At 52.3% G+C, this 23105-nt stretch overlaps 1 protein-coding gene across 1 annotated transcript; it reads left to right on the top strand.

Annotated features, from left to right (window-relative positions):
- Positions 1–2022: 2022 nt before the first annotated feature.
- On the top strand, positions 2023–6349 carry LOC142821548 (uncharacterized). Its single transcript, XM_075912809.2, has 2 exons — positions 2023–3723; positions 5271–6349. The coding sequence occupies exons 1-2, from the start codon at positions 3492–3494 to the stop codon at positions 6245–6247; spliced, it is 1209 nt and encodes a 402-aa protein (XP_075768924.2). The 5' UTR covers positions 2023–3491; the 3' UTR covers positions 6248–6349.
- The last annotated feature ends 16756 nt before the right edge of the window (positions 6350–23105 follow it).

The following is a 23105-nucleotide window of genomic DNA, read 5'->3' as shown; positions in this document are numbered from 1 at the left end:
GGGGGCTGCCCGGCCCGGCCCGGCGTGTTGGGGACAAGGGCTCCACCTTCTGCGGGGGGGAAACGCTCCTGCCGGGCGGGGCGCGGGGCCAATGGCCGGGCCCCCCCGTGTAGCGATGTGAAGGGGCGGGGGCCCGCACGGGGAGCAAATGCTGATGGGGTGTCAATAGACGAGTCAGTGACCCCCCCTTCTGTCAGGCGAGGCAGGGCTCACAGCGAGGGGGTGGTTTGGTGAGGGGGGAGGGGCAATAACTGCAGCATCCCTGTACCTGCAAGGGGGGGCTGGGGGGGGGGCAGGGGAGAGGTTTAAGGCCAGAGACTTTGCATCTTTTGAGAGGTGCTGCTGCCAATCAGGCGACAAAGCCTTAACGTTTGGAGTCCCAGCGCCTGCTGCCAGGCGTTGTGGTCTCACTCGCTAGTGACCTGTTCCCCCTCGCTCCCTGCCCCTGTGAAGACTCAGATTGGTAGCGAGGGCTCAGAAATGCTCATTTTCATGCCATTGTGAAAAGTTAACTGGAGTTACTGAAAAAAAGTTTCAATTCAGCAGTGCTGCTGCCCACACTTACATACATCAGTGAATTTTGCCTGGCCTGGCTGTCCCTGCACAGCCACAGATAATGCCCCGAGGGTTCCTCCTGACCTGGGTGGAGTGAGGAGGGAAGGACACACCAGCAAAGGTGTCCCACAGGTACATGGGCCCAACATCCTACAGGCTGGAATATTCCCAGGGGTTGCTGCCAGGCCTGGGAGGCGTATGTGCTGCTGCTGCTGCAACCCAGAGCTGCCCAGGCAGAACTGGCAGCCTGACCCCACTGCTTCATGCAGCTGCTCTTTGGCCATGGCTGGGGCTGTGCTTGGGCTGCCCAGAATGGGGTTTCTGCTTTACCCTTCACTTAGTTGGGGGTTGGGTTTGTTTGTTTTCTTTCCGCAGTGCGTGATTGGTTCCCAGGTGGGCCTGCTGCTCCAAACAGCTGGGAAAGCCCCATGCTGCACCTGTGCTGATTTGACTTTTGGGCCTTATCGTTACTGCAGGCCTCATTCTCACTCCTGCTCCACCCCCACATAGCTGTGGGACCAGGCTCAGTACTGGGGCAACCTTGTTGTGACATGGCAGCTGTTGGGTGTGTGACTGTGCCTGGCTCCCAGCAGCGGGGCAGGACAGTGGACGGGGATGGGGATGGGTTTTGAGGCGGGATGGCAGCACCACCCATCTGGCACTTGTAGGCATCAGTGTATGGGGGTCTGTCTGAAGGACACACAGGCTGTGGGGGAGGAGACAGACTGTGGCAAGGCTGCGGGGGTTGCAGTTCAGCTTGTGGAAATTGGGAAGATTGGCACAGCTGGGCTGGGAGAGGAGGAGTGGTTGTGACCCACCATCCTGTGCTGCTTGTGGGTCAGGTTTTGGGTATCTGGAAGCACGGTCTGCGGGCTCTGCTCCAACTGTGCAATGGCCTTGCCTCAGGCTGGCTCAGTGCTGCCTTTTTCCTCTATTGTTGCTCATGGCGAGAAACTGCTGGATCCCTAAGGGCTGTTAAGTCTAGTGCTGGCCTGGGCAAAACACAGCTCATGAGCCGAATTAAACCCACCAAGCCATCAGATCTGGTTCACGGATACTGGGGGAGCCATGGGCTGGTTCAGTACCTGATATGCCCCAACTGCAAGCCATTCAGAAAGCCCGGAGGGGAGGAGAGGGAGGTGTCAGGTGCTGCTTTCACCCTCAGGACAATCTTATTGCCTGACTTCTGGCCAAAAAGGAAGCACTGTGCCCTATCCCCTTCGGCTCTTAATTACACACACTATGTCTACACTGGCACCCTTTTCCGGAAATGCTTATAATGGAAAACTTTTCCGTTATAAGCATTTTCGGAAAAAGCGCGTCTACATTGGCAGGATGCTTTTCCGGAAAAGCACTTTTTGCGGAAAAGCGTCCGTGGCCAATCTAGACGCACTTTTCCTCAAAAAAGCCCCGATCATCATTTTCGCAATCAGGGCTTTTTTGCGGAAAAGAAATCTCTCCTGTCTACACTAGCCCTTTTCTGGAACAGTTTTCTGGAAAAGGACTTTTGCCCAAACGGGAGCAGCAAAGTTTTTCTGGAAAAACACTGACGATTTTACATTAGGTCGTCAGTGCTTTTCTGGAAATTCAAGGGGCCAGTGTAGACAGCTAGCAAGTTATTCCAGAAAAGCGGCTGATTTTCCGGAATAAGTGGCCAGTGTAGACACAGCCACATGGTCCTGCAGCCTGTGTGAGGGTCGGGCAGGCTCCCTGCCTGTCTGAGAAAGATCCTTGGCTGCTGGCCAGGAGTCACTCACGTAAGTTTCCTGGCAAGAGCTTGCCTCTGGCACCCCAACCTCTCCCCCTCAATCTCTGACCCTGCCCCCATATTCAAACTCTCTGTCCTCCTACATCTATATATGCAAGAGTTTTCAGTGGTCAGACACTCACAGCCCCTTATTAGTTCACTAAGATACTTGTTTAAATTAAAGTTACTTTAAGTTTCCAAGGAGGAGTTGGCTAATCCAGTGCTCCAGGTCACACCTGCCTCCTTCACCAAAACTCCCACCCAGACCACTCTCACCCTCCTGCATTGCAATCCCTTACCCCAGCCACCCTTCTGCTCCCAATATCCATCCCAGAACCTGCATTTCCTCTAGATAATGACATGAAAGAGTGCAACTCCAGTGCTTCCCAGAATCTTAGAGTGCTTCCCCTCTCCCCCACACATCAAAATATATTGCTCACCTCTGGTCTAATGGATACGGCTCAGGGAGAACCAATAACTGAAAGCTGAAGCTAGACAATTTCAGACTAGAAAGGAGGCACAAATGTTTGCTAGGGAAGAGGGATTAGCTGCTGAAACCAGTGAGCGAAGAACTGGTGGATTCTCTACCTCTTCATGTCTTCAGATCAACACTGGGCAATTTTCTAGAAAACACACTATAGGGGAAACAGAGCTTTGTGCCTGGGTAATTGGGCTAAGTGTAATGGCTTGTTCCACAGAGGGGGTTAGACTGCATGACTAAGGATATCTTCTGACCCCATAAATCTATGTATTTTAAGATCTCATCCTGCAAGCACTCAGTACATGTGTTTAATAAGCACCTGAATACTTGTATTAACTTGACTTACTCTCTCTTGTGGAAAAAATTTATAAAGTCTATCAGATGAGAGAACCATGGTTTGTTGCAAATCAATGAATGAAGACTAAGCACCCTAATTTTAATGGGTCTCCATGTTCAGGCAGGTGAATGTTTGGCTTATCGGAAACACTGGGTGCTGAGAACTGAATCCCCATTGTTGCAGGCATAGTAATGTTGTAACTCAAGCTAGGTACGGAGAGAAAAGTATATGGATTAGGGATCTAACTGGTTTGCGCTGTTTATGAAATAGACTTAAGCTTTTGCCCACAATTGCTGAGTCTAGTATGTCTGTCACCAGGGACAGAGTCTGGGCAGAGTGGGGGTATAGAATGGAATAAAGTCCCTTATGAAATGTCTCCAATTGCTCTTGTCCCCCTGCCATGCTGTAGAACACCCATGTCTGTCTCCAGCTCAGCCCCCGGCCTGCAGAGCCTGGAACAGCAAATGACCGTGGTGGATCCGGTGAGCTTCCAGGAGGTGGCTGTGTATTTCTCTGAGGAGGAATGGGCCCTGCTGGACCCAGGCCAGAGAGCTCTCTACTGGGATGTGATGCAGGAGAATTATGAGGCCGTGAGCTGTTTGGGTAAGGATTCCTGTCCCCTCGGGTATGAGAAGCTGGGTGGGCTTTAGAGCAGCTGGGTTGGGTTTGGTTCAGGGTCTCTCATTGCCCCCACCACTATTGTCAGGAGTATCTCCCCCGTAGTCCTGGCACCTGTGTGAGAGACTGTCCCCTCCACAGCCCCTCCCAGGGGAAGCAGGATCAAGGACATAACAATGGTGCTGCTCTTCTCACAGCCAAGGTCTCCATGTGCTTCTCCACCATCTTGCCTATATAGTGCCTTGGCTGGAGGAGTCAGTGGAAGGGCCCAGGCAGGAACAGCACGTACCAGAGTTGTAGGGCTGGGTGCAGCTGTTATTAGTGCCTGCAGGGTCCCCTTGTGCTGTTGTGCTGGGTCCCTGGAAGGAAGGTGCGCACTGCCCTGGCTGGCCTTGGAAGTTGAAGCTATTGTGGGCAGCTGGCAGGGCTCCACTAGGCACAGGCAGTTGGGATCAGAAGTATGGAGCCATAGGCAGACATAAGCAACCAGCCAAGGGTTCATTTTGCTATTCACATGACTTCCTCTGCTTCCTTCTGGCCCAAGTAGAACATCTGAGCCAAAGAGCAGGGCAAGCACAGCTCCAGCCAGGAGCTTTGTGGACAGAGCCCTGGGGGAGCTAGAACTCTGCTGGGTCCTTCCTCTCCAAGTCTTAGTGACCTGCCATGTGGCAGCTGCAGTCTGAGTCCTGCCTAGGGGCCTCGGTGTCAGATGTGCCAACCTTCCCTAGAGCTTTTGGGTACATATACACTTGCTTCCTCCTTTGAGGGAGGAATGTAAATGTAATCAGACAAAATTGCAAATGAAGCGGGAATTTAAATATCCCACACTTCATCTGCATAATTGCAGACTGCCTGTCCCCGGGCAGGACAGGCCCTGAGGGAGTTGTACCCTAGAGTGTGCAACTGAGTGCTCAGCTCACCTGGGGTATCAGCTAGGCAATTCCCGAAGCAGGGTTAAGCACTTTTCCTGCAAGTAAGTGTGTGCTGGGATCTTGTACCAGCCAGATCCCAGTCCCTGCAAGGTGGGGAAGGATTGTCTCAGGATAGGTGACTGCGATCATGGCTCTGGAATCAGTAATGGCACAGACCTTAATGAACAAGATCAACTCTTGTTTAGTTGCATCCTGAGCAGGGTTTCCAGTTTTCAAACCTCCTGTGATCTCCTGGGTGGACCAAAGGGGAAAACTGCGGATCCCTGCTCTCCAGGGCAGTGAGGAAGGGGACAACAGCAGTGACACCCATCCAGGTGAATGATCAGCTAAACTGACTCAAATTAATTTGTGTGTCCTCCTAGCAGGTGTCACTTGTGCATTTTAGTCAGTTTTCCCTGATCCTTCAGTCTGTCTTGAACTCCAGTGTGAGGGTGCTGGGTGGAGGGAAGAATTATGGGAAGAAGGGTGAATTCTGCTCATGGTGGTTCAATCTATCCAGCTATTATTTGGGAATGTTCCCAATTTCCTGTTTCTGTTTTAGAATTTCCTTTCAGCTCAGCACAGGGAATGACTCCTGTCTGGATTCTCTCTTCGTCCCAGTAGGTGATGGGATGCTGAGTGAGAACCAGGAGAAGAATCTTCAGCAGGAAGGACTTGAGCGAATGGCTGCTTGTGGGATGTTATTGGGTAGATCTGAAGGGCATGATTCTCATAGTCTTGAGCAAGCAGAGACCTGTCAGAGTCAGTGCAGCCCTCACAGGTTGCAGGGAAACCATCCAGGAGTGGGACAGGGTAAATCCAATAACAGAAGCAGAGGTTTAAAAACAAACACAAAAACTGTTCAACAGAAAATCCCTCATCAACAGTTACCCTGTGCTAGCAGTGACACTGCATCTCTTACTACACTTGAAAGAGCCCACACAAGGGAGAAACTCTTCAGCTGCTCTGACTGTGGGAAATGCTTCAGTCGGCATTCAAATCTTGTTAGACATGAGAAAATCCACACAGGGGAGAAACCCTTCTACTGCTCTGACTGTGGGATATGCTTCAGTCAAAGCTCACTTCTTCTTCTCCATAAAAGAGTCCATGCTGGAGAGAGACCTTTCATCTGCTCTGGTTGTGGGAAATGCTTCAGTTGGAGGTCACACCTTGTTATCCATAAGAGAACTCACACAGGAGAGAAACCCTTTAGCTGCTCTGATTGTGGGAAAAGCTTCAGTCAGAGATCACTTCTTAGTATCCATAGGAGAACCCACACAGGGGAGAAACCCTTTATCTGCTCTGACTGTGGGAAAAGCTTTAGTTGCAGCTCACACCTTAATAGACATTCAAGAAGCCATACGGGGGAGAAGCCCTTCACCTGCTCTGACTGTGGGAAAAGTTTCAGTCGGAGATCAAATCTTCTTACCCATAGGAGAACCCATACAGGGGAGAAACCCTTTATCTGCTCTGACTGTGGGAAAAGCTTCAGTTGCAGGTCACATTTTAATAGACATTCGAGAAGCCACAAAGGAGAGAAATCCTTCAGCTGCTCTGACTGGGAAAAGCTTCAGTCGATGCTCACTTCTTATCCATAGAAGGACCTGCACAAGGGAGAAACCCTTCAGTTGCTCTGACTGTCGGAGGTGTTTCAGTTGGAGGAACATTTTTTTAGACATAGAAGAACCCACATGGGGGGAAACCCAAAATCAGAGGGTTTTTTTTCCTGCAGGTCAGTGGTCCCCAACCAAAAAACGATTCTCTGCTGCTGCCTTAAATAAAGCAAACGTTTAAATCTTTTGTGTTGGACATAATGTTTACTTTATTTAAAATGAAGTTTGACAAAGTAACACAAACAAGTCAAAATGCTTAATCTGTTTTATAATGTAAACTAAACTGATCTCCCCAGCTGCAGCACTAGCAAAAAGGCTCAGCTGTAATTATATAAAAGAGAACTAGATACATTCATGGAAGTTAAGTCCATTCATGTCTATTAGCCAGGATGGGTAAGGAATGGTGTCCCTAGCCAGTCTGTCAGAGGGTGGAGATGGATGGCAGGAGAGAGATCGCTTGATCATTACCTGTTCGGTTCACTTCCTCTAGGAAATCTGGCATTGGCCCCTGTCAGCAGACAGGGTACTGGGCTGGATGGACCTTTGGTCTGACCTAGTATGGCCATTCTTATGTTGTAATTAATGGTAAGTGTCCATTAGCAACAGGTGATCCATAGGGTGTGCCGTGGAGAGCAGCTCCCCCTCTCCCAGGAGAGTGGCACGGCCCATGGCAGGAGGGTTAAATCTTTGCACACCCCTGTTCTAGTTTTTCTAAACAACTGTCTCAGCAATCCCTAAGCAGGGCTGTGGTCCGTAGCTCAGTGGAGGTCACTTTATTCTGATCAGTCAGGGTGTGAAACTCCAGACTGAGGGTGAGTTTCAGAATCAGGGCTGCTGTGTGACTAGACGAAGCCCTTTGCCTTTCTCAGCCTTTGTTCTTCCCTCTGTCAGTTTGGTATAACAATTTCCTGCCTGCACCAAGGCGGGGGCAGCTGGGGTGCTGTGCAGAGCCATGTGAGGATGATATTAGCAGCAGGTGTCTTTTCACCTGGAGTCAGTACAGATGCTGGTGTGTGTGTGTGTGGTGTGTGTGTGTGTGTAGAGTAGAGCCCTGTTCTGCTCCCTCTTCCATTGTGCTGCTTCAGGCAGCAGCAGGAGCTCTGGGTGCAGCGGCTGCACCAGCAGCTGCTCCAGGACTAGGCATAAGTTTAGTGAGGAAGGGGAATTGGGTTAGAATTAAGGGGAGATGCCTGGCTCTGGAGAAGGGGAAAGTGAGGGAATTGGGTGGGAGGTGCATATTGTGTCCCAGATGTGCGTGGCAATAGTAACAGCAGCAGCAATGGCGGCATGGCTCTGGTCTGGGACCGGAGCATAAGGTTGAGGGGGGAGGGTGTGCACAATGTGCTGGCTGCTCAGAGCACACGCCTCATCTGGAGGGAGATACGTGTCTGTAGCTGTGGCTCCAGGATCTGAGAATTAGGTTAGGGCGGTGTGGGAGTGTGTGTGCCTGGCTCTAGTCTGGGGGAAGGGAGGAGGATTGTGTTGGGGGGCATCCTAGGCAGCATGTCTCAAGGCCGGCGACTGAGCGCACATGTTCCAATAGCTGGAGGGAGACACATGGCTGTAGTGGCAGCTCTGTGACCCAAGAATTAGACTGGGAAGGGGGATTGGGTTGAGGAGTGTGTGCCTAGCTTTGAGGTAGGGGGATTGTGTGTGTGGGGGGGAGGGGGGGGCTGTGCCTGACTCTGGGGAAGGGGAGGGGGCTTGGGTTAGAGCAGGGGAGGTGCCTGGGGAAGGGAGGGGAAGAGCAGCCAGCGTGCTTCCTGAGGCCCGGGATCCCCAGGTACTGGCCCCAGCTGTCTCTGTCCCCTCCCCCTCACATGAGTACCCTGCCCCCACCCGCACAGTTGAGGCTACATTAGTGAGGATTGGGGGTTTTTGGAGGGGTTGTTCTGTGGCATCTCAGTTGTGTGGCCCTGACCGACTCTTCTGTGGGTCAGTGACTCCTGACTCAAAAGAGGTTTCCCACCCCTCAAATAAAGACAATGTTGAAAGGTTTTGTGTTTGGCATAATATTTGATTTAAAAATGAAGCCTGGCCACCAAGCCCCCATCTAGCCACAGCATCATAACATTCCTGCAACCTCCCTCCACCCCAAACCTGAGCCCTTCATACACTGGAACCTCCTGTCATGAGCATCTCACATCCCCAGTGTTCTGCCACAAAACTCCTGCATCATCCACTCACTGCAAATCTGTGTCCTGAGCCCCTCATGAACCCCAGCCCAAACTCCTGCACCCTCATAGCCACAGCCCTAACCCTCCACCTGACCCCCACACTCTCCAGCCTGGAGGCCCTCCCTGAGCCAGTATCCTCTTCTCTGCTTCCTCCTGCATCCAAATTCCCTCTCGGAGCTTGCACCCCTCACACTTTCCCAGGGCTTTTTTTGTGATGGTATGGCCCAGGATGGTGTACCAGCACCTATTTCAACAACTCCTCCCAGCTACATGGTTCTTCACGCTCTATCCACTGCTGTTTTGGCTCTTCATCTCTAACAGGTTGGCCACCCTGCTATAGGCCTTCCAATAGGACTATAGTAAAACCATATTGTTACAGACTTTTCCAGGCCAAAGACAGCAGGACCACCAAGCAAGAGAAAGCACAATAAATGCAACTGTGAAGTGACTTACACTCTCAATCTTCTGATCCAAATTCAGACATCTTATCCTTTAGGCCATGCAGTCTTGCCTGCTTGCCAATGGACTACTTCCTGGCTACGTCTACACTGGCATGATTTTCCGAAAATGCTTTTAATGGAAAACTTTTCCATTAAAAGCATTTTCAGAAAAGCACGTCTAGATTGGCAGGATGCTTTTCCGCAAAAGCACTTTTTGCGGAAAAGTGTCTGTGGCCAATCTAGACGCGCTTTTCCACAAAAAAGCCCCCATCGCCATTACTGTGCTGTCTACACTGGCCCTTTTGCGCAAAAGTCTTTCAGAAAAATACTTTTGCCCAAACAGGAGCAGCATAGTATTTCCAGAAAATCACTGATTATCTTATATGAGATCGTCAGTGCTTTTCTGGAAATTCAAGCGGCCAGTGTAGACAGCTGGCAAGTTTTTCCGCAAGACCAGGGGATTTTGCGGAAAAACTTACCAGTCTAGACACAGCTGCTATGTGTAAGCAGGGAAAAGTCTAGATAGTCCATCAAGTTTTATTATTTTCCTTGTTTGGGGGGTTTAGAAATCGTGTCTGAGCTGGTGAATTATTATTTTTTGTAACTCAGGATTGCAGCCCAGGGATTTTTCTTCAGTCTATGTTACTTCACGGCTATCTACCACCTAGGCAATGTCTATACTTCACTTCTCTTCCGCAAAAGCTTATGGAAATGAAGTGCTGATTAGCATATTGCCGTACTTAATCTGCCTAATTAATTAGGGTCCATTTTTGTGCAAGAGGCTTTTGCGCAAAAAGGAGCTGTGTAAACTGGGGCTTTTTCTGCCTCCTGCTTCCCCTGACTCCAGCCTAGCCCTGGGCTACTTCCCTGTTAGCCCCATGGGACAAGGGGAAAAGCAGAGGGCCATTTAAGAGTTTGGTTGGGGACAGCGACATGTGCATGCTATGATGTGGGAGGAAAGAGTGTCATATGGCTTTCTGCTAAAGCTGGTATTTAAAAAACAAAACAAAAACTAAACAAGCAGCTGGGATGGGGCAGCTGGAGGGAGCCAGGAGAGCAGAGGCAGCCTGAGAGCTGAGATTCACAAGTGCTCACCACAGTGCCACCAGTAGGTCCCATGGCATAAGGAGCAGCACTCAGGTCTTTAAAGTCTGTAAGCTGAGTTCAAGTCTCAAGGGGACCTACCTGGGCTCGTTACTGCAAAACCCTCCTACTCCATGTGCTTTGGATTCCTTGCCCTCAGGCTGCTGAAAAAATAACCTTGTACCTGCTGCGGGGTGTCTAATGCCCAGTGGTGTCTTGTCTGGCTGGCTCAGTGGAAGACTGTGATATGCTGTGGCCATGGAACCTGCCAGATGTGGAACCTGCTGAGGCTGTGTGTGTTGCTGCTCCCCCCTGATGTCACATCTGGTTCTAGCAGCTGCCAGGCTCTGCCTATTGCCCCCCTACACTAAAGGGAGGGAGTCTCAGGACCAGGACTCAAAGAATGTGGGTTCCCTGATTCTGAGAAAGGTGAAGAAACCTGTTTTACCCCCTGCACTGGCTCTAGGCTGAGGGAAATCGACTCAACACACCTTGGTTGTGGAGCTATTGCCTTGGGCGTAGGAACTGTCTGGGGCAGCACAAGTGAGAGGCTAGACCAAGGTTCACTCACTGTTTTTTGTGGACCTGCCCCTCCTGCACTGCTAGAGATTCTGGAAGAAAGAAGACACATGAGAAGAACCCAACTTTCTTCCTTTTGCTGTGACATGGGTGGATCTCGCTCAGGTTTGACTCGGGTCCTTCTGCATGTGAAGCACCTGTGACAACCCCTGTGCTGCTGGGTGCCTCAGCCCCGACCTGGGATGCCACCCACTTCAGGGAGCACATGCCCTGACACTTGTAGAAGGGCCAACCTGGACAAACCAGACTTTATTGTGCACCTTGTGATAGCTCAGTGGGCAGCGTGGTAGACTGTTGTGTGTGCTTAGCAAATGATCCTTAGGTTGCTGGTTCAATTCTGGCTCAAAGGGGAGATTTTATTTCCCTCCAGCCTTAGCAAAAGGTGAGCAAGGTAGTTGCCTTGGGTTCATATCTTCAGCACTCTGCACTGCAATTGACAAAAAGATTGGCAGCTAGTTCCCACAATCACATTTCTTGGGCTGCACAGGCCTTGAGACCCCGCCAGGGCTAGAAGGGAATAGGGAATGGGGAATGGCTGCACTTTGGAATTCAAAGGTGTTGTCTGGGACCCTACATTAGAACAGTTTCAGAGACACTCTTCCTTTTTTGGAAGAGGCTTTGTCAACATTTGGCCCATCTACATGGGCCCAAATGTGGGAAAAGCCTTCTCTTTTGGATGGGATAGCTCAGTGGTTTGAGCATTGACTTGTTAAACCCAGGGTTGTGAGGAGGCCATTTAGGGATCTGGGGCAAATCTTTCAGGGATGGTACTTGGTCCTGCTGTGAAGGCAGGGGACGGGACTTGATGACCTTTCAAGGTCCCTTCCAGTTCTAGGAGATAGGTATGAGGACTACAGGGCTTCCAAAAGAACACACCCACTTTTTTTGGAAACTGATACAAAAAAGTGGACCTGTTCCCTGGATGCAGCAGAGTTTTTCAGGAACACAAGAGGTATCCCAGAAAAAATCTGTATTGTAGACCTAGCCAAAAAGGGCATCATGGCTTAGCTGGCCAAAGCACTTGCCTTGTAAGCAGGAGATCCTGGATTCAACTCCCAATGGTGCCTTGTTGCAGCCTTTGCTCACATTTTCCTATGTCCTTCTGGGACACAGAAGAGGCCTCCCTTGGCCACTCATGGAACTGCTGGTTCAGGAAAAGGCTGATTGGGGAGGAACATTGGGAAGAAGGAAACCACAAGCCTGGAGCAGGTGCAGAAACTGCTGTGACTGGCACTGGCAAGGCAGGGCTCTCGCTGCAGTTGCTGGGACAGGAGAACCAGCACCACACACCCTTTTGATTCCCTGGGGTGCAACCTCTGCAGCTCCTGCAGCCATGGAGAGTGATTCTCCTCCCCCTCCCTTGGGATGGGCAATGGCAACATGTGAAGCAGCTGGGAGAAAAGTCCCAGAGAGCAGCCCCATTGCTAAGCTGACCAAGGCACCTGCCAAGTATGGGGAAGGTGAGGGAGGCAGCCCCCAGTGGTGCCTGGACAATATGCTCGTCCCACTATCCCTCAGTACATAGCTGGAGTTGGCTTCCTTCAGTCAAGCTTTGCATTCTCCCTACAGTGGGAAACCAAAGGGAGAAAAGAGCAGAAGTGCTGGAATCTGGTGAGGGTGCCCTTTGAGTTTGATTTCGTGAGTCTTAGTTGGACTTGCTAAATCAAACTCCGTAAGATCGATTATGCCCATTCCTCCCCAGCTGGACTTGGGTTTTGTTCTTCTGCACAGCCCAGCCCATGGAGACCAAGGACCTGCCAATGGGCATTCAGATCCCACCCTTGTTGAATTGTCAGAAACAGAAACCAGACACACAGCGGGTCTGAGCTGGTTCCAGCTGAGGGCCGGGTTTGCCTGGTTTATGTGCATTGGCACAGGAAGGCATTAAGGCAGGGCTACTCAACACATGGCCTGTGGGCCACATGCAGCCTATGGCCCATTTTTATGCGTCCCGCCATGCCTTGAGCTGCTTCCTCGGTTGCCTGCCTGCCTCATTACTGTGGGTTCTTACAGTAGCACCTCCTCAAGCTACTGGCCGGCAGGCAGGAGGGCAGGAAGAGGTGGCAGCAGAGCATGCCTGCTACATCAGCCACAGCAAGAGCACCTCTCCATGCGCTGCACGGTGCTGCACTGAGCCAGATCGCAATGGCACATGCACAGGTGTTGCCGGGTGGCAAGAGGCAGCGTGGGAACCAGGCAGTAAGGCGGGGTGAGAGAGGTCCGGGTAGGGTTACTGTACATCCAGTTTTTCCTGCACGTCCTTGTTTTCACATGTTAAATCGCCATCTGGATAGATTTTTTTAAAAGGCAAAACATATCTGGGATTTTTTGCCTTGCAAAGGGAATTGGGGAGGGGGCGATGGCAGGTGCCTTCAATGGAAGGTTTGCAGCTGCAGGCTGGAACCATTCACAGCCACTCTGCATATGGGCCCCAGCACCTGGAGGGGAAAGCACCTGGCTCCGGTGAGATCCAGGGTGTTACCCTCTGCCCTGCTAGATTTATGCCTCTGCTGGAGGGAAAGGACATTGTGTTAGAGCAGGGTAACGGGGGGAGGGGGGTGCCTGGCTCCAGGGAAGGGTTAGAGCCAGGAACCAGGTGTTCAAACTTCTGACGTCTTTCCTTCCTGTGGGTGGGCAGTGTGTCTGTTGGTTAGATTTGGAGGCTCCAGTCTTTGCTCTGTGAGGTCTGTGGGAGCTGGTGTTTGGTGGGGCAGGCGGGGAAAGGAAGGGATTCTGGGAAGCAGGATTCCTGGGTTTCTTTTCTAGCTATGCCACTTCTCCCCCCAAAGCCTTTTCCTTCACATTGATTGTACTTATATTTCCATAAATATTGTATTGGCAGTTTTTGTTTGAATTGTTAAAATTGTGAAGCCAAAACAAAAAAGTAGTCAAGATAATGGTCTTCTGCTGAGATGTGTTTTAGTAGTTAAATTCCTGGACTGCCATTGCTCATTAAAAGTGCTGTCATGGGTGGGATTTGGGAAAATATTGCATTTTATTAACATCAGCAGAACTGACTTAAATGGGGCCTGCAAGTTGTGAAGTCTTGCCTTAATCTTTGTATTCATGTCCATTACTATGAAAGAAGCTATTTGCAAAGTTGAGTAGCTCTGCATTAAGGGTTCTTATTAATGTAAAGGATCTCAAGCAATGTAAAGCCAGAGTGTGATGGAACTGGAAAGGAAAATGTTTCCCCTAGAAGGAAATTTTTCCAAGGGGATACTGGAAGTTGAACTAAGGGCCATTTGGTTTGCAACCAACCACTCTACCTCTGAGCTACACCACACAAACATATGTAGCTGCAGCCAGTGTTGGGAAGTGGGCAGGGAATAAGTGGCTTTTGTAGCATGCACATCTCAGGGGATGTGTATATTTGGGGAAGGGTCCTGATTCTTGCGAAAGAGGGCCAGTGTAGACAGCTATGTTCATTTCTTGCACAAGAAAGCCCGATGGCTAAAATGGTCATTGGAGCTTCCTTGCGCAAGAGAGCGTCTGCACTGACACGGATGCTTTTGCGCAAAAGCAAATCTTCTGCAAAAGAGTTTTTGCGTGAGAACGCTCCAGTGTAGCCATAGCTTTTCTGTTTGTAGCAACACTCTGCCCCTACTGCCTTTCTCTAACTCGTTTGGAGACTACACAGACTCCTTCTCTGTGCTTCTAGTTGAGTCCACAGGGTCTGGTGTCCACTTCAGGGGGTAGGTAAATGTGGATAAATCCCTGTAATATTATCACTCTCATATAACTTTGAATTAAGATCGTCTCCTTTTAGATATATCTTTAAGTGTTCTTATAGAATCTCTGTAACATTTCTCCTATAACTTTGTATTAAGAGAAACTTCCTTTTTATATAGATAGACCTTGTAAGAAAAAATGTCTTTTGAACTCTCCCCCTTCCTTGATTGCCCTGTTGAAATGAATGAGGTGTGAATGGAGAATGAAAGGGGGGCACCTCCAGCAGCAGTTGCCAGGGTGGAGAGGGTCTGGGAGCCAGACCCAAGACAATACCTGTGCAGTGAGCTCATTAAGAAGACTGGACAGACAGATGCCTTGGGAGTCCAGCAGCAAGTGCCTGCCCTTGGAAGAACTCTCTCTGAAGCAGCATTAGGAAAGGCGAGGAGATGACTAACTGGCTGCATGAGAGGGATAAATAGGAGGCATCTTGCAGAGGGACCCCGGGTTTTCGTCTTGTCAACATGGGAGCATTGATCCGGATCTGCAGAAGCCTGGCTCCACCCCTCCCCCATCTAACTCACCTGGCTAGTGCAGTTAGGGGGAGCAACTTTTGGTAACAAGAAGACGGAATGTGCTTGTGTGTGAGAGAGAGTGTATGAGTGTGATGTATCATATGCATATGATAAATAGTGATTGATCTATGTATGGTCAATATATGTGGCGTGTTGCCTTATCCCCCTGAAAAAGATCTTCGGTGGTTCTTTTAAGCCCAACATGGAAGTGACTCTGCCCTCCCCTCCTCTCTCCCCCTCCAGCCTCCTCTCCCCAACCCTGCTCCTGCGGATGGGTGGGGGCTGTGAGTTCCAGTGCTGCTGCCCTCAGGTTCTGCATCCTGGAGCGCTTGCAGGAGCTGAGCCAGCCCTGGGAGAGCAGCCCGGCCAGGGCCCAAGTCTCCCAACCCGAGGGGGCCCAATGGAGCTAGGGCAGAGCCTGGCAGGGGCAGCAGGAGCCATGAGTGGGGGGGGAGGGTCCCAGCTCTGGCCAGACCCAGGGGCAATGCAGTGAGGGTGGGAGGTTTCCGCTCTCCGTGGGCAGATGCCCCAGGCATGAGATGGTTTAGGAGGCATCTTGCCCAAAAGGTAACTCGGCCCCGTTTGTATAAGCACTGGACCTGAGCCATGTGCGGCCCCCAGGTACTGATGGGCCCTGCCCTGCTGCTGTCCTACCCCAGGGCCAGTGAGCCCCTATCTCCCCTTCCTCCCCCCCCCCCCCAGGCTCCTGTCCTAGCTGCACAGAGAAAATTGCTCTGTATCTTGGAGAGAGTCAGAGACACATGGGGGCCTGGGGCTCTGTCCTGAGTGAAGAGAACGTGAAAGGGGAGCCAGGCACCTTCCCATCTGCCTCTGGGCTCAGTGTCTCGGGGCTGGTAGGTCCTCTGGGCTTCCTCTGAGCTTGGTGCCTTTGTGTGCCCTGGACTGAGCTGCCAAAGAACCACTCAGCCTTGGGCCTGGAGAGAGCTCCCCCCATTCCCACCACTTGCCACACCCAAAACAGTCAGAGTGTCTTCCCCCTGCACACGCACACACACTCAGACATGGCAGCTCCATCACGTTCATTCAGCCTGATCCGCCTGAGCGCACCCACATGAACCAGAAGAGCCAGGTTTGGTTCCACTCCCTTGTTTGCAGATATGTTCTGCCTGAATAGCCGATGGCCTTTCCCTCCTGCACATTGGCGGCAGCTGCGGGGGGAGTTGGGAACAGCCATTGAGACCAGGAGCCGCTTACGGCCCATCCTCATGGCAGCCGGTTCCTGCAACTTGACCTCTCCATGCGCAGTTCTAGTGTCCAGGTAGCAATGTTGCTGAGTTGTCTCTGCCATAAGGACAGCCCCTGTTAGTGTGGGACACAGCACCCGAGCTCTGGCACAGGGGCCAAGGGCCAAGGGGAAAGCAGGGGGGACATGGCATCTCTGCTGATCCCAAAACAGGCTTGGAAAGTAAAACCAGCCTGCAACATGAGCAGTGGGAAAAGCAATGGTTCAGGCTGCCCGACAGCCCTACCCATTGTCTGACTGTGGAGGTACGGACACGCCGCATGCCACGGACCAGGAAACTGCATGTTCCTTCAGATACCTGCTTAGAGACACCTGACTGCAAACCACCAGCCTTGGGCATGTCTGGCTCACTGCCCAGAGAACCGGTCTGGGTGGTTTGCAAGGTCTTGTATGGCAGTAGGGTGACCGTATTGCCTTGTGCTTGATACCGGACACCTGGTAAAATTATCCATATTCAAGCCAATTCAACAGCAAACAATTTTTGCAGAACAAATGTCCAAAACAGCCTCCAATTGACTTAGCCCTTATTAAAAAGCAATAAATGGATTTATTTTTATTTTCCTGCTTATCTGTAAGGCTTTAGCGTTCACACAGGGAGGCCTAACACAGGGATTCACAACCTTTTTATACTGGGAGCCGGTAAACCCATTCACAAACTTTTGGCAGAGCAGTAGCATTTTATTTGCATATTTATTATGCAAATGAATATTCAAATATGCAAATAAAATATTACTGGTCCAACAAAAGTTTATGAATGTGTTTGCTGGTCCATGGGGGTATACAAAGCCCCAAAGCCTCCAATGCCAACCCTACCCCTAGAGCCCCTCATCCCTCCACTACCCGCACCAGCACCAGCCACTGACCCCAGAGTGCTCTGCACCCAACTCACCGCAGTACCCAGCCGCTCGCCCTCAGAGTCCCTAGTTCCAGCCCCCCCTGCCCCAAACACCTCAGTGCCAGCCTCCTGTTTCCAGAGCCCCATAGAACCCAATTTCCCTAGGTCCCTTGTGCCAGCGCCCCCAATCCCCGTATTAGCCCTGTCCCCAGTGCCAGCCCTGCCCCCTAGTCCCCTCACTACTAGCCCCACCCCCAGAAGCTCCCAGGGCCAGCTCCCCATCCTGGATGTCACAGTACTTCTCAGTGTCAGCCCTCTGCCTCTTAGAGCCCCCAAGCACTAGCCCCGCCCCCAAGGCCCCCTGCCTGCCTCCCCCCGCCCGCACCTAGCCCTGCCGCTGCCTCCCAGCTGAGCACAGAGCACTTCCCTGCATGGCAGGAGGGCTGCATGAAGCCTGCAGTGTGCTGGGCCCCTGCTGAGCTGGAACTAGGGCCCTGGTGAGGCTGCCCCAGCAGGGACAGTCTCACCGCAGTCCCAGTTCCAGCCACGGTGCACCCGGTTGCTTGCCAGGCCACTCACCCTGCTGCCGGGTGGGGAACTCCAGTGGGCAGGGTCCATTAGCAGCTGGGGGCGTGGCCTGGCCGTGTGCTGCAGCCTGGCAGGCAGGGGTTCACGGCCTGCCCTGTCTGTGGTTGGGAACCGCTGGCATAACACACTCCACTGCTCCCACACACATGGGGAGAGGTGACACAACAGAGGGTGAAGGACTGACCAGATCCTCCATGCACAGAGCTCTCTGGCCTCCGTGTCTACCTAGGTCCCCCAGGCTAGACCCACCTCTCACAGGACCTGGTGTCACCTCAGTGCAACATGTGGTGGGGTCGTGGGGTCATGCAGGGTCCCAGATCCCCTGCTCAGTTTCTGCCAGGGTTCACACCAGAATACAGCCAGCAGCAGCTTTTCAAATGGCATGGGCGGGGAGGGGCAGGAGCTACTTCCAGCCATGGGGGAGGGAGGCAGGGGGTGCTGACCTGCCCAGTGTTTTTGCAGAGTTCATGTCTTCTTCTCTCCCCACCCCCCAGCTGGGAGCAGCTTGTCCCTTACTGCCCACACCGTGTCGAAAGGCAGCTCCCACCTACAGGCTGCTGCTGGCCACCGACATGACCCAGCCACCTCCACCCTCATGGCTACAGCGCTGGCAGGAAGCATTGACGCCCTAAGGATGCCAGAGGACGCTGTGAATGCCAAGACTTTAACAAGGGTCGGAAAGAGCTGGACACATTCACGGAGGGTAGGTTCATCGACGGCTCCAAGCCAGGCTGGGCAGGTAGGGTGTCCCCGGCCTCTGTTTGGCAGATGCTGGGATTGTGCGACAGGGTCACGTGGGAATCCCTGTTCTGTTCATTCCCTCTGGGGCACCTGCACTGGCCACTGGGATGGACGGACCTTTGGGCTGCCCCAGCCGGGCTGTTCTTGTGCTCTTCAGGGTGCACTGAGCCCCAGGGCACCTGACCCCAGGGCTTTCAGCAAACTAGACCAGAGGCGTGGCTCAGTGGGAGGGTGCCTAGGGGATGGAGTGGGGGTGTTGGAGGCTGGGCCCCCTGCTCCAGGGGCCGCTGTGGAGCTTGCAGGTTGGGGCATGGACAGGCTGGAAATCATCCCCCATTGTCCTGCCACCCCAGAACTCGGGGGTGGGAGGCAGAGAGGCTTCCCCATGCCAGCACCGGGTGGGGCTGTGGCACAGCAGCTCTCCGCTCCTCCTGGGCAGTGCCCTGGGCCAGAGGGTCTTGGGCTTCCCCCGGGTGCCGGCCGAGCCAGAGGCATGGGGAAAGGAAGAAGCCTGCCAGCCAGGCTGTTGGTAGCTGAGTGCTCCAGCCAGGGGTTGGTTGTCCGCACAGCACTGGAAGCCTGTGGGTAGATGGAGGAGCAGTGGGAGCGGGGGGAGGGCAGAAGGGGAAAAACAGAGAGGGCAGTAAGAGGGGGCACAGAAAGGACTGATGGGTGGGCAGCAGAGATGACATTTAACTGGCCGTTGCCCGCACTCATCAGCCACCGCAGCTCACAGCCAGGGCCCTCTGGAAGTGGGCTCTGCTGCCAGGAGCTGGCGTACCGCAGGGGCTGCACTGACAGAGCCATAGAGGGAGCAGCCTCCAGCCCTTCCACCAGCCTTCACCATTCCCCCTCCCCCCCCCGCCAGTGGCTATTGGAACTTCCCCCCCTCTCCGCTGGCAGGAGGGTGCCTGCTGAGAAGGGAGGTTGCCAAGGCTATGTCTAGACTGCAGCACTTTTCGGGGGTACCGGAGATACCCCAGAAAAGCAATGGTGTGTCCAAGGAACACGTCCACTTTTCCGGACATTTTTTCAAAAAAGCGGACACACTCTTTCGCCATCCCTGTAAACCTCATTCTGCGAGGAATAAGGGACATGTTGGAAGAGCCCTTTTTTCTGAAATGTGGTGCTGTGTAGACAGGCCAAATTTTGGAAAAGCCTCTTCCGATGGTAAACCGGAAAAAGATTTACAATTTGCATATCTTTTCCCGATTTACCAGTGCAGTCTAGATGCAGCCAAAGTGTGCTCTGAGGGTCACTAGTGGTCTGCAGGTGTCTTGTAGATGGGCGCAGGCTCGGGGCAGGGCTCCCCTGCAGTGGGAAGTCTGCGTGGGCACTCCAGCTCCACCACCTCCCCGGAGGTTGGAGGGCCAGGATCGGCGTCCTGCTATGGGGAGGAGGAGCTTCCTGCTTCACAGGCTGGGTCTGGCTGTAGAGGGGGGAAGCAATTCTCTGTGTTGTTATCCCTCCCCCCAGCTGGGAAACTGCTACTCTGGGGGCTTTTCCCACTGCTCCCGTTGGCCAGAATTACAGACATTTGGTTGTTGGTTTTTTTAATGAGGGTTGTTTCCTTTTTTGCTTCTAACTTTTGTGTTAGAAAACTGAATGATTTTTGGGACATAAATGGACATAAATGAATATTTTACTTCATTGAAAACTAACATGATAAAGTGCTTGATCTGATGAATGATTTTGATCCATAATATTTCCTTTTTTACCGGTTACATACACCCCCTTATGTTACAGTCCCAATAGCCTAACAGGAATCATTTAGTATTTGAGCTATTTAGAGATAAGCGAAGGCATTTTGTCATCATGGCTGGTGGTCCACAGAAAGGTTTGTGTTGAAGGGGGTGTGCCGCAGATCATACATTTGAGAACCACTGCCCTATAGAAGTGAGAAGTTTATGCTGATGAATGTTTCCTCCTGAATTGGCAGGTGGATCCCACCTCCCCTTTGGGGAGGCTAGACACTGGTTCTGAGGCTACTGTCCTAGCCCCCCTGTGGCCAGAGAACATAAGAATATAAGAACGGCTGTACTGGGTCAGACCAAAGGTCCATCTAGCCCAGTTCCCTGTCTGCAGACAGTGGCCAGCGCCAGGTGCTCCAGAGAGGGTGGACCGAAAACAATGATCAAGCGATTGGTCTCATGCCATCCATCTCCAGCCTCTGACAAACAGAGGCCTGAGACATCATTTCTATCCATCATATGGCTAATAGCCTTTTATGGACCTAACCTCCATGAAATTATCTAGCTTCTCTTTAAACTCTGTTATAGTCCTAGCCTTCACAGCCTCCTCTGGCAAGGAGTTCCACAGGTTGACTATGCACAGTGTGAAGAAGAACTTTTATTGGTTTTAAATGTGTGACCCATTAATTTCAATTGGAGTCCTCTAGTTCTTCTATTATGGGAACTAATAAATAACTTTTCTTTATTCACCCTCTCCACACAACTCCTGCTCCAAAGCCCCAGATGCCAGCCCCCTTTGCTGAAAGAGCCCCAGGTCAGCCTCAGCCATGCTTCCCCTTTCCAAACTCCAGCTGCCTAGGGAAAGCATCTTTTTGGATACACTTTTGCTATGCCCCTTGCAGGTTCCGGAGGCAAAGAATGCGGAGGAACGCAGGGAGCTGACTGGCACATACCATCTCCTCAGCCACCCGAAACCTGCATGGGGCATCATAAAGGGCTTGGATCAGCAGGCATGGCTAGGACAGCGGGCAGCTCAGGCAGGCCATTGGCTCAGGCCAGGGGTGAGACTCAGGCAGGGGTGGCATAACTTGGCCTGCAAGTGGCTGGGCTGAGGCCAGCCAGGGCATGTCTACACAGCAGGGCAAAAGTTGAATTAAGACAGGCAACTTTCTGAAAGGGCCACTTGGCAGATGGATTCACCTGGGCTGGCTAGCTCAACTGGTTAGCGCATGGTGCAAATAATGCCAAGGTCATGGGGTGAAGCTACTTACTGAACTGTTGGGAGGGTGACCTGTCTTCTTTAGCTGCCTGCTATGGCCAGAGAAGCAGAAACAAGAAAAAGGTTGAGGGCTTTGTAGAGATCTGGGAGGAGGAGGCTCCAGCATGCACAGAGCATGTGCAGGGCCAGCCTGCTGGGAGGAAGCTCTGGCCCCCCCTTCCTCTCTTCTCTCAGCTGCCGCCTTCACCCAGTGGCTGAAAGGGCCTTGTCCTGACCTACTTTCCCCAATAGCAGGGAAAACTCTTCTCCTCCCTCCATTGTCTCCAATGGGGTGACCTGATGCTCAAATTCCTGCTGCCACAATGTCTACTCCAATGCACCCTGGGGGGGAGGCTCCCCAGCCCAAACCACAGAGGGAGACTCAGTAGTCACCCCCTCAGGCTAAGGGGGAAGATTAAGAGTGGGCCTGAGCCAGGTGAAGCTGGGGGCTGGGGCTTCCCTAGGCACCAGCTGCCCAACACAGGGAACAAGCCACCCAAGTCTGCACTGCAGCATGCACCTCACAGAGGAAGGTGCAGCAGGAGAATGCTGTGGTCATGAGTTCAAGACTCACCTGGAGCACTGCATGTCACTGACCCCATAGTTTTGCCCTCACCCTTGGCTTATAGAAGTGGGAATCCCAGCCCAGAGGACATCAAGGAAGGGAGGAGTTAAAACGCGTCTTCCCTTCTTATCTCCCCACCAGAGGGTTGGTCAAAATCCACAAACCCACCCTCCCTTCTTCCCTACGTGCCCCAGTGCCAGGCTCCCTCAAGCAGAGCCCAGAGTCCTGCCCAGCCTTTGCACCTAGAGCCTGAGGTGATGCGAGCAAAGAGCAGGAGTACCAAATGCTGGTGAGGGCTCCCTCTGAGGTTGATTTAGCGAGTCTTAACTAGTCTTACTATATCAAATTCCAGAAGATCGCTTGCCACAATGACAATGTTCTCTGGCGTGATGATGTGGCCTAACAGTGCAAGTTAGTTAGAAGTAGACGCTAACAGCCCTATGGTTGGTAACTCAGGGTATGTCTACACTACACTCCTCCTTCGAGAGAGGAATGCAAATGCAGACAAACGAAATTGCAAATGAAGCGCGGATTTGAATTTCCCGTGCTTCATTTGCATAATGGTGGCTGGCCGCTTTTCCGAAATAGCGTATTTCAAGAAAAAAACCGCTGTTATTCCAAAAAGAAACCCTTCCTTCGAAATAACCCTTACTCCTTAAAAAATGAGGAGCGGCTGCTGATGGTGGTTATTTCAAAAGAAGGGGTTTTTCTTGAAATAACCGCGTCTAAACAGTGTTTTTTTATCTCAAAATAGGGTATTTTGAAAAAGCGGCCAGCCGTGATGATGCAAATGAAGTGTGGGAAATTCAAATCCGTGCTTCATTTGCAATTTCATTTGTCTGCACTTGCATTCCTTCCGCGAAAGGACCAGGTGAAGCTGGGGGCTGGGGCTTCTGAGACCCTGCATGACCCCACCCCACGCCACATGTTGTGCTGAGGTGACACCAGGTCCTGTGAGAGGTGGGTCTAGCCTGGGGGACCTGGGTAGACACGGAGGCCAGAGAGCACTGTGCATGGAGGATCTGGTCGGTCCGTCACCCTCTGTTGTGTCACCTCTCCCCATGTGTGTGGGAGCAGTGGAGTGTGTTATGCCAGCGCTTCCCAACCACAGACAGGGCGGGCCGTGAACCCCACCCTGCCAGGCTGCAGCTCATGGCCAGGCCACGCCCCCAGCTGCTAATGGACCCTACCCACTGCCGTCCCCACCCAGCAGCACGGTGAGTGGCCTGGCGGGCAACCAGGTGCGCCATGGCTGGAACTGGGACTGTGGTGAGACTGTCCCTACTGGGGCAGCCTCACCAGGGCCCTAGGTCCAGCTCAGCAGGGGCCCAGCACACTGCAGGCTCCATGCAGCCCTCCCGCCATGCAGGGAAGTGCT

The sequence above is a fragment of the Pelodiscus sinensis genome, chromosome 19, assembly GCF_052426305.1.
Source record: "Pelodiscus sinensis isolate ZL-2025 chromosome 19, ASM5242630v1, whole genome shotgun sequence".
Classification (NCBI taxonomy): domain Eukaryota; kingdom Metazoa; phylum Chordata; order Testudines; family Trionychidae; genus Pelodiscus; species Pelodiscus sinensis.
The sequence above is the reverse complement of the archived record's forward strand: the minus strand, read 5'-3'. Positions and strand labels throughout refer to the sequence as shown.

What these genes read in the sequence shown, in the direction of transcription:
- LOC142821548 (XM_075912809.2), top strand. Translation starts at nt 3,492, where the DNA reads ATGTCTCCAATTGCTCTTGTCCCCCTGCCATGCTGTAGAACACCCATG. An exon ending in TGAGGCCGTGAGCTGTTTGG is followed by an intron (nt 3,724 to 5,270) that starts GTAAGGATTCCT and finishes TCTTCGTCCCAG; the next exon opens with TAGGTGATGGGATGCTGAGT.